The sequence below is a fragment of the Quercus robur genome, chromosome 2, assembly GCF_932294415.1.
Source record: "Quercus robur chromosome 2, dhQueRobu3.1, whole genome shotgun sequence".
Classification (NCBI taxonomy): Eukaryota; Viridiplantae; Streptophyta; class Magnoliopsida; order Fagales; family Fagaceae; genus Quercus; species Quercus robur.
The window spans coordinates 35,148,763-35,159,825 of NC_065535.1; the positions used below are offsets into that span (position 1 = coordinate 35,148,763).

At 36.3% G+C, this 11,063-nt stretch overlaps 1 protein-coding gene across 1 annotated transcript; it reads right to left on the reverse strand.

Annotated features, from left to right (window-relative positions):
• Positions 1 to 7,007: 7,007 nt before the first annotated feature.
• On the reverse strand, positions 7,008 to 9,770 carry LOC126713491 (G-type lectin S-receptor-like serine/threonine-protein kinase At1g34300). Its single transcript, XM_050413249.1, has one exon. It carries the CDS (start codon positions 9,631 to 9,633, stop codon positions 7,255 to 7,257), a length of 2,379 nt encoding a protein of 792 aa, XP_050269206.1. The 5' UTR covers positions 9,634 to 9,770; the 3' UTR covers positions 7,008 to 7,254.
• Positions 9,771 to 11,063: the final 1,293 nt, after the last annotated feature.

Here is an 11,063-nt window from a genome sequence, read left to right on the forward strand (position 1 = left end):
ATTAGCATCTCCACCATCAAATTTTTAGTTAATCTGAACTTTCTTGGTAAGCTTTTACTTTGCTTAGTTGATCATCTTTACTAAAAATGCCAAAAAGAGAATAAGATAAAATATAATTTATTTTATAGCATCATTATGCTATTAATGTTTTTATGTATAGATACTTAAGGAACTTTTTCTTTTTGCATTTTATTTTATTTTATATTTCCACTTTATAATATATGATTTATTGATAATGATCTATTGCATAGTAATCTTTATTTACTTTTCCACTTACTTTCAATTGTGAGGAAGAAAGAGACGTGGATTTATGTTTTTGAAAAAATAATATCTATAAGAGTTAAATCTCATACATCTGTATAGTAATAAACAAACTATACATAGTTACAACTTGGTCTAATAATTCTCACACTATTAATTTCTTTTTTAAAATAAAATTATTGCAATGTGTTTTCATACATGTCTCACTATATATAATGCCTGACTACAAAATATACTTTGTTACACTAAAAAAAATTTCTAATTTAAAACATAATTTCAAATAACACATATTGAATTTTTAATAATATACAATCTAATTTATTAACTCAATAATTATCCAATAAAAAAGAATCATATCATATTTTTTTGTGCATCACGCGGGCCTGCAACTAGTTTGTAATAAAATTTAAGTCTTTTGTAGCATTTTCCATTTGAAGTTTACCATTGCAGTCTAGACTTGTGGTAAAAGTAGGACTATTACAGATTATAGCTTTTATCCAAAAAATAATATTGCAGCTAGATCAAAGGTAGCCTGCCTTATATTGTGGCTAGATTAACGAAAAGACACAAGGAAAATAATGAAGAGTCAAGAGGGAGAAAACGTTGGCATTGCTGCTCACATCTTAGCTGGGTATTCTAACACTGATTGGGCTGGGAATGCTGATGATAGAAAGAGTACATCGGGGGGGGGGGGTTGTTTTTATGTCAGTAATAATCTTGTCTCCTGGATAAGCAAAAAGTAGAATTTCATCTCATTATCTACTGCAGAAGCTGGGTACATCGCTGCCAGTAGTTGTTGCACCCAACTTCTATGGATGTAAAAACTCCTCTATGATTACAGTATTTATTAAGAGCATCTTACCATTTACTGTGACAATACCAGTGCCATCAACATCTCTAAGAATCCGATTCAACATTCTTGAACTAAACACATAGAGATTCGACATCACTTCATTAGGGAGCTTGTCGAAGATAGTACTCTTACTCTTGATTTTATTCACACTGATGATCAGAAGGTTGATTTGTTTACTAAACCTCTTAACAGCAAACGGTTTGAATTCCTTCACCAAAACATTGGTGTCATCTCCATGGATTGATCTCTTCTTCTCCTCCTCCTTCCCCATACATTTTGCATTTAGTTTTATGCATTGCTTTGTCTTGTTTGACATGTTTTTGTTTGGTTACTTTTCAGTTTTGTTTTATTTTGTTTTTCATATAAAAAAAATTGAAAGGTCAGAAAAAAAAAAAATACAAAAACAGTGTGTGTTTGTGTACATTGGTACTTATGTATCTTGGACAGCCATTAAAATAAAGTTTTCTAAACTTTGTATCTTTTGTAACTTACATTTTGCATTTAGTTTTATGCATTGCTTTGTCTTGTTTGACATGTTTTTGTTTGGTTACTTTTCAGTTTTGTTTTATTTTGTTTTTCATATAAAAAAAATTGAAAAGTCAGAAAAAAAAAATACAAAAACAGTGTGTGTTTGTGTACATTGGTACTTATGCATCTTGGACGGCCATTAAAATAAAGTTTTCTAAACTTTGTATCTTTTGTAACTTACATGAGCATCTCTATGCACAACTAAGCAAGTGAGCTTTGTAGCTCGTGTTTGTGATGAGTAAGGTTAAGTGATCACTTGTATTTAACACTCGTATCACTCTTTTTGACGGGAAGGACTAGAAAATTCTAAGAGAAAGATATAAATAACCATCTCACCACTGTTGCTCGCCAATCATGAAATGACATTTGTATGCTTCGTCATAGTAAAAGTGGAATGTCAAATGCTTAACATCATTGGGTATTTCTTTTCTCTCTCTTATATGCCCATGCATGGTTTGCTTAAAAGAAAAATATGCAAAGAAAATAAAAAGCAAAAAGAATCAAATGCTTTATATATGATTGCAAGCATGTATTCTAGGAGATGTGGGAGTTATAGGATATACCTCGAAGGTGATAGTCTCCATCAAACACTTATGATTGTGTATGAGTTAAAGTGATTTTCTCATATCTCAAATCGTCATAACATGAAGACACTTAGCAATCTTGTGATATTTTTTCACACATAACACACAATATTCTTTGCTACTTTTGATACATATGCAGGTACAATGTGATTTGATCATCACAATGAATACATGTGTTAATGTATGCTCACTAAACTGTCTTAACTTATTTTTGAAATATAAAATTGGTTAGACTTATTGTGTGTGTGTGTGTGTTTTTGGGATCTATGTGATTAACATTTTTTGTGTTGAGAGATGTTTTTGAGAGCTTAACATGTTGTTTGGATCTTTGGTTGAGTAACATGCTTGATTGCATTTATATCTGTGTTTTTCTTTTCTCTAAAAAACTATTTTTAAGCAATCTCGATAGCTCTTGACAGATAAGCTATCTATTGAGACCTTTTAGCTGCTTTTTATCGCATTCTCGATAGCTCTCGATAGTTAGTTCGATCCATCAAGAAAATTTTTTGTCTCCTCGATATCTTCTCGATAGCTACCTCGATCTATCGAGCTTCTTTTTTGAGAAAACCTCTCGTTAGATCCTCGACAGCTAGTTCGACAGTTAAAAGGCGTGTTTTTAAACCTCGATAGCTCTCGATCGATCGAGGTTTATAAAATTCCTATATATACGCGCCTCGCGATTTCAAATCTATTCTCTTCGATCTTTCTCGATTGATTTGAGTCTTTTAACCTCCCAAACACCTCTCACTCATTCCCAAGTGTTCTTCGACCTTAATCTTGCTTTTCTTTGGTAAGGTCCTTACTCCCTCTCTTCATCATGCATTTCATGTTTTTGATCTAACTTTTGGGATTTTTGATTAACCTTGGGGTTTTTCAAAACTAATGAAGTTTTGTGCAATTTTTGGGTTGAGTGTTGCTTCATTGAGTTTTAAACTTCATGTATTGCATCACATGTGCATTATAATAATGTTTCATGCATTTTAGATGTGTGTTTACTTTGTTGCTATGTTGTGTGCTGGTAGGTTTGGATTGGGCTGAGCCCATGATGCATTTAAATTTGCATGTCACATGTTCATGCATTTTCATGCATATGTACCTTCAAGTTTCTATATTTGTTATATTGTATCTTGTTGCTGCTTTTCTGATTGTCTCTCTCTCTCTCTCTCTCTCTCTCTCTCTGTTTCTTACGTTAGTTGCATCATGGCACCTAAACGTAAGTCTACTCTGTCTCGGAACCCTCTTTGTTTCAGGGTATCTTTTTTTTCTTCTCCATTTGACCCCACTCCCTCTTATGTCCAGTTCCGTGATGAAAAAGCCAAATCGAACTTCTTAGGGAACTTTTCACTACGTGGCATTCATTCGAAACGCCAAGTCGTTCTGTTAGACTTTTCTGACACTAACCTACCCACTGTCATCCACAGCAGGGGTTGAGAGTCACTTTGTGGTGTCCCGATCACATGCCCTTCCATGATCATACAAGAGTTCTACTCTAATATGCATGAATTTGATTACTCCATACCCCAGTTTGTCACTCGCATTCGGGGTATACGCATGGTAGTTACTCCGGATATTGTATCCGAGGTACTACATGTTCCCAGGATAGCACATCCTAACTACCCGATTTCTGAGCGTCTAAGGACAGTGTCCAAAAATGAACTCGTATCTCTATTTTGTGAGACACTATCTTTTTGGGGTAAGCATCAAAACACCTTTTGGTCGGCCTTTGCTAAAAGATCGAGATTCCTTAACATGGTGATAACATTTATTCTTCATTCATTGTCACACTATAACACTATTACAAAGTCTCGTGCTCGCTTTTTGTTATCCCTCATTGAGGATCTTTCTATTGACTTTCCTTCTCATTTTATACTCTCCCTTATAGATGTCTATAAGGATACGACGACTCGTGATAAGCTTATTTTTCCTTTCGCTATCACGAGGCTCCTTCGCCATTTTTCCATCTTCTATCCTGAGTCTCCCCACTTCACGTATATGTATGCCATAGATGTAGCTACTGGTCGATGGAGCGCAGCACAGTTGAGACCGAGGTAGCCCCAGACATAGACGGCAGCTCCTCCGACGTCTATCGCTCCATCCACCTTCGCTCCTTCGTCTTTAGCGGGTGGAGTGACACTTGAGGCCATCATGGCACAGCTTGTGCACATGGATGCTCGCCTTGACACTCTCAACGATGAGTTGTGTCAGGTGAACACCCGTGTTGGTCATATTGCAAGATGACAAGCTGTCATGGGTGGTTTCACTGTCGCTTCCTTTCCATCTCTACTAGCCTTTGAGGATGAGAGTGACGATGGCTCAGGCAGTGATGATGCTGATGAGGATGATGATGATGGCTTGCTTAGTGATGATGAGATGTCTACTTGATTTACTTACCCTTTGTCACTCGTGACAAAAATGAGGAGTAGTTTTGAGATGAGAGTAGTCATACTCATAGGGGGAGGGTTAGTATAGGAGATAGGGGGAGTGTTTATATGAGGGATGTAGTGAGGATAATTGTATCTTTTCTTTTCTTTCTACTTTAGATACATTATCTCTTGTACATTGGTCTTGTGACCACTTGACATACATTGTTCTTATATTTGGTTTATATATATTTTGATGTATGTTCTTTCACCTATCTCTCCATGTGTTGTTTCTTTTCTCTCTTTATACACGTTTCTTATTTAATATATGCAATCTTATATTTCTATTTCACACTAAGATGTTTTGATAAGTTTTGTTTAAAGTGTTTCAGAAATACATGTTGTCAAAATTTACTTGCCATAAACTCTCTTCTTGCAAAGTTTTTCAAGAGTTTATGTTAGGATAGGTTTTATTGTATTCAACAAGTGAGTATGAGTTGAGTGATTTATGACTTTTCTCATATGTTCATTTGTTTGTTGTGGTTTTGTCACAGATTGCCAAAGGGGGAGATTGTTAGGACATATGTGATTTGATGTTAGGAACATATATTAATATTTTATGTAATTGGCTAATCTTTTGACAAAACGCACTTTACTTATAATTGGGTAGATCTAGGATGTGTTTAATGTTTCAAGAAACAAGGTTTTAAATTCAAGTGTTAAAGCCATGCAAGTCTATTCAAGAATTAAGTGAGAAAGTGTAGGATTTTAAAGCTCGATAGTTAGCATCTATCGAGGTTTAAAAGTTGTTTCAACTCGTGACTCGATAGCTAGCTTGATAGATGACTATCTATCGAGGTTTATGAAACTCAGTTTTTCAGAGCTGTTTTTCATCCAATCCATGAGTATGTGTTTAGGCTTTCTTTTCTTACAACCTTAAACATATAGAATAATTATTTTAAGGGCCGTCAAAGGTTGCACAGTTGCACAAGTGTGAAGCAAAGTCTTGTTTATGCAAATTGTGACCGGAGTCAGAATTTGCCCTAGTTCATTTTTCTCTTGATGAAGCTGCTGTGTTTGTACACCGTAGGGTTTTGTGACCAAGGAGCTTCTTGATCTTCATTGTGTGATGAACTGAAGAACTTTGCAGCCAACATTCTTCTCAAGTTGGTGATTAAGTCGTGTACTGAGATTTGCATGATTGGTTAGTCACGTACTGGGAGCCGTGCATTGAAAAGGAGAGATTGTCACTACAGAACAAGTTCAATTGAGTATTGTGGTAAGGGTTCAACTATAGGTTGGTATAAGATACCGAGATTTCTTTACTTGTAACCGCTTGTTTTGATAATAGTGGATTCTCAAGACTGGTGACCTTAAAATCACCCAATGGGGGTTTTTGTCGTGTAGTTTTTCGCTATTTGTAAACAAATCATCGTATCAATTTATTTTCCACTGCATTTAGTTTAATTGATGATTTGTTTGTGCTGCCACGCATTTTCTATGTTAATTTGATTAATGAATAAACTTGGCTAATTAATCAATTAATTCATCATAAGGGGTCAATACATTCTTAGCCTATCACCTTCACTGACATCTATAAGGTAATCAGTAGTTGCATCATACCTTAGTGTAATATCAGCATTGTGAATTATTTATACACAACATATTTGCCTTCACAGTTTCAAGGTCCAGGTGTGTGTTGGCAACTATTGAGGTCAAATTAATCCCACCCTTACGCTTCTTCTTGAAAGTCATATTAGGTGGTTCCTTGTTTAACCTATATTAAGATTATATCAAAGAAAAAAAGGTTAAAAAATCTAAAGAACTAACAAATTGTATGAAGAAGAGAAAGCGTGCAAGAAATTTATATGAAGCAAGTAATAAAAATGTGACTCAAAGGCGCTGTGCTATGATTAAAAATTAAGACCGTGTCGTCCACTGTTTATCAGGTTTTAGCAGCCAAAGTATAAACACCAAGAATCATAAGACTAGCAGCTGATTGCTGGAGTATGATTATGTCAGTTTGAGCTAGTAAATTAAGACTAGGAGCCTTTATGTGCCCAAATGATTTCACAATTGGAGGCAAGCAAGACTCCTCAGTAAAATTAGTCATTGAAGAACACATGCCAATTGCAGTAAGATAGGACTCAAATAAGAGAGAGAGTAGAAGTACACAACAGCACAGAAAGTAAAAAGTCAGAGCCTGAAATTGAAGCAAATCTGACAGGGAAGTTAGATCAACAGCCTTGAAAATAAAAGCTTATTTGCGATTGGAAGAAGTAACATGGAAAAATATGCACAAGAAAGAGGGAGGTAGGCAATTTGGAGTTTGTTTCAATTAAGTTATGGTACTATTACTACTACTTTAAGCAATCGACACTATAAATCTTCTCAAATTATAGCAATCAAGTGCACTCGACATTAAGTATGAACTTTATGAATATTTGAAGTTTAGTATTGCATCTAGGCTCGTTGTAGGACTATAACAGATTACAAGTTCTACAGAGACAATAAAGAAGAGAAGATTTATTGGTAGCCTGCCATATACTGTAGCAAGATTGAAGAAAAGAAACAAGGAAAATAATGAAGAGGCAGCTGGGGAAGAAGCTACTAAGAGGGAGATAACAATGACTTTGAGGCGCACATCTTTCCAGGTTGCAAGAACTCTTCATTCACGGCCTTTGGGGGAAGGCGGACTATCAATCTTTGTAATCCCTTCTAGCATTTGTACCACTTTTTCCATTCTTGGCCTCCGTAATGGTTGCTCCTGGATGCACCAAAAGCTTACTTGAATAGCTCTCACTACTTGCTCCATATCCACCTCTTCCTTCACCAACCTTCTGTCAACAATTGCAGTGACATTACCCTTCTCAAATTCTTCATACGCCCACACAGAAAGCATTTTCCAATTCGTTTCTGCAGATACTTCAAAATTTCTTCTCCCACTCACTATCTCCAACAAAACCATACCATAACTATAAACATCAGATTCTGAAGTTATTGGAAGATTCGCTAGCCATTCCGGTGCCAAATATCCTCTAATGCCCCTAATGTTTGTCAAAGTTCGGTATTTATTTTCCTTTGAAGTATTTAGCTTTGAAAGACCAAAATCCGAGACTTTTGCAGTATAGTTCTCATTCAATAAAATGTTTTCTGGTTTTATATCACAATGCACAATGCAGACTCTACACTCATCATGGAGATATGAGATGCCCCTCGCAGCGCCAATTGCAATGTTGAACCGACACTCCCAATTCAACAATTTTCCGGACTTATTATCATCTGTTTGGAAAAGGAGATTATCAAGAGACCTATTTTGCATGAACTCATATACTAAAATCCTATGGCGCCCTTCGGAGCAGAAACCAATCAATCTCACCAAATTCAAGTGGTGGGTGCTACTTATGGTACCTATCTCCATTCTAAATTGCTTCTCTCCCTGCTCAATTCCCTCGAGTTGCTTCACTGCCACAACGGTTCTATTAGCAAGAACCCCTTTGTATACAGCACTAAATCCTCCAGTTCCAAGCTTCTCCTTGAATCCATTGGTACAGCGCTGGAGCTCCTTAAACGAAAACTGGATTGGAGCTCCAGAAGCATACTCAAAAAGATCATTTAATCCTTCAAATTTGGGGCTACTTCTACAACACCACCACAAACTACCCTCCAACACAATCAAACCCAAAGCGACACCTATGACCACAATAGCTACAACCCATGATTGCATTCTCCAGCCACCACCCTTACCAGAAACCAAACCAGGTGATGGGTTAGGAAGCACCGGTGGACAAACCTTGACATAAGAAGTACTACGCAGAGCTGCACTCTGATACCCAGTAATGAATTCCGGAGTCTTATAGTAACACATACCAGTTCCATCCGACAGTGTAGTTGAAGCATCACAAGTAGGATTTACAAGACAATTCAACCTACAAGCTGATATACCCACGAAAAAGATTTGTGAACCATCAATTGCAAATATGCTTTGAGGAGGATAAGTCAACAAAAGGGTATGTTCCATATCAAGCATAGTCACATTCAGTGGACAATTCTTAATCTCCATCTTCCTCTTACAACCTTTCCTACTATCCTTTGGATCAACCAGCTCAAAATTCTGAGATGGGCACCCACAAATGGGGTTTTTACCATTATATCTACAAATCCCCATATTCCCACAGTACCCAAAAACTCTACATTGATCCTCAATAGCTACCCATTCCACAGTTTCATTCCCACTCCCTCTAACAGAACTATACATCCTCAAATTCCCATCTTCATCTAACCTTAAAAACCTTAAGATATCACTTCCTTCACCATGATCATTACTATAAGCCATGACAACCCCACGTGGCACAATTGTGGTATCATAAATGGACAAAATACCATTAGACTGTAATCCTAAGGTTGGAGAAGTTAAGTTTTTATTCAAACCTTGATTCCAGTATACAATACTATCATTATTCCACTTGAGTGTAATGTTACCGTAACTATGAAGACTAAACGAGTACAATCCATTTCGCAAAACTTGTTTAGTGGTGAAGTTCTGTGATGGCAAGAGTGTATTGGTGGGGTGGTTGAATGAAGACCAGACTGGGAGGCCGGTACCATTGGCAAGGACAAGGTTGCCATAGTCGTCGAGGGAAGCAGAGGAGATGCCAAGGTTGGCGGTGCCGGAGTCCCAGATGGTGTGGCCAGTGCCATTGAGTAGGAGGAGGTTGCCAGTGGGGTGGAATTGGAATGAAGCATTGGAGTCAAGAGGAGTGGTGCCTGCAGACCAGACGGGGATACCGCCGGAGAAGACGATGGAAGCAAGGTAGGAAGGAGGGGAGGTGGGGGGGTTGAGGGGTATGAAGGTGAGGGAGAAGGTGTTGTTTGGTGAGGACCAGGTTTGGGTTGTGTTGGAGGCATAAAGGGTTGAGCCTGGTTGGATTTGTTTGGTGAGTATTGCTACTGAAATGGTGGGAAGGAGGAGGAAGGAGAGTAGTATGCTATGGAGTTGGAGTTTGACTTGTAGTTGGATTGTCATGGACCTCATGGTCATGATCATTTGCTTATCTGGGTTCCTTAAGGTTCAAATAATGGTGGGTGTGTTTTTGCCAAGAGCTTGGTTTAAGCTTTAAATGGGGATAGTGGGCAGAGGAGAGATGTAGAGTGTAAACAGGGTTGGTTAGTCTCATACAGATACATTCAACGTTTGTGGGGTCCATTCTTATGTGAATGGCATTACATTTACTACAATTATAGAGGAGAAAGTACATAGACATAATTGTTATGTCATAACTTTGAAAAAAACAGTTATGGAACTATGTTAGTATCGTGACTTCAAAGTAATCGGCTCCGGAAGGGACTTGGACAGAGGTGTAACAAGAAAGAAAGAGAGAGAGAAGGTTTTTTATTTGTTTATGTTAGAGATTGGTTTTTTGGGACCTCTGGGGACTCAATGTCACACTCACACAGCGACACAGTTGAATATTACGTTTTTTTTTTTTTTTTTTTTTAATGAGAATATTACATATTTATTGATTTCACTTGCCAGTCTTTTAATTTTCCATACCTCTATCGTTCTCAGTCTAAGGTTCTCAGTCTACGGTCTTTGTTTAAAAGTATAATCGACTAGGAAATAATTCCTTTCAAGTCTCCATTCGCATATAGGACCGCAACATTGACACATTGTCACTTGGTCGAAATAAAATAAAGAAACTTTGTTTTTCTTCCTCTGAGATTTACCTTGACTTAGTTAGAATCTTATTCTTTTAATTGTAAGTTTAAACACAAGAATCTATAACTTAAAGCTGTTTAGGAAAATAAAGATAGATCTACAGACTATGATCATCTCTTATGAAAAGATCCATATATAGTTTCATTCATTGTTACTGCTATGAAGAAAATAGAATTCTGCAGAGCAATATTTTGTGTATTATTTTATTTTTATATAGATAGGATAGGATTTGAATTAGAGGTGGCAAGATTGGACACGATCCGTGAACCCAACAAGAAATTAGTAGGTTATGCGTTGAGGTTTAATGGATTCATGTCATATTCAGGTTGACACGACTAATTGGTTTAATAAACGGGTTGGATTAGTATTTATCACATAGAACCCGTTTAACTTGTCTGACTCATTTAATTAAATGACATTTTACCAATATACCCTTCAAACTCCAAGTATATAAACTTATTAGTTGTTGTGGTTTATTTTCTTTGACATATTATGATTGATTATTTGTGATATTGAGATATGCTTTAATTTTGAATGATTATTTGTAATACAGTTACTTGTTATAGTTCTTAATTTTATATTAAAAATATTTATTTGTTTGATTTTTCATAATTCATATCAATTTGGTTAATACTAAAATTAGTTTTTTTTTTTTTTTGGATAAAATCTAATAAATGGGTCGACATGACTGACCTATTTAATAAATAGATTGTGTTAAGTTTGAGGAATCTTGACCCGTTTAATAAACATGTCGGATT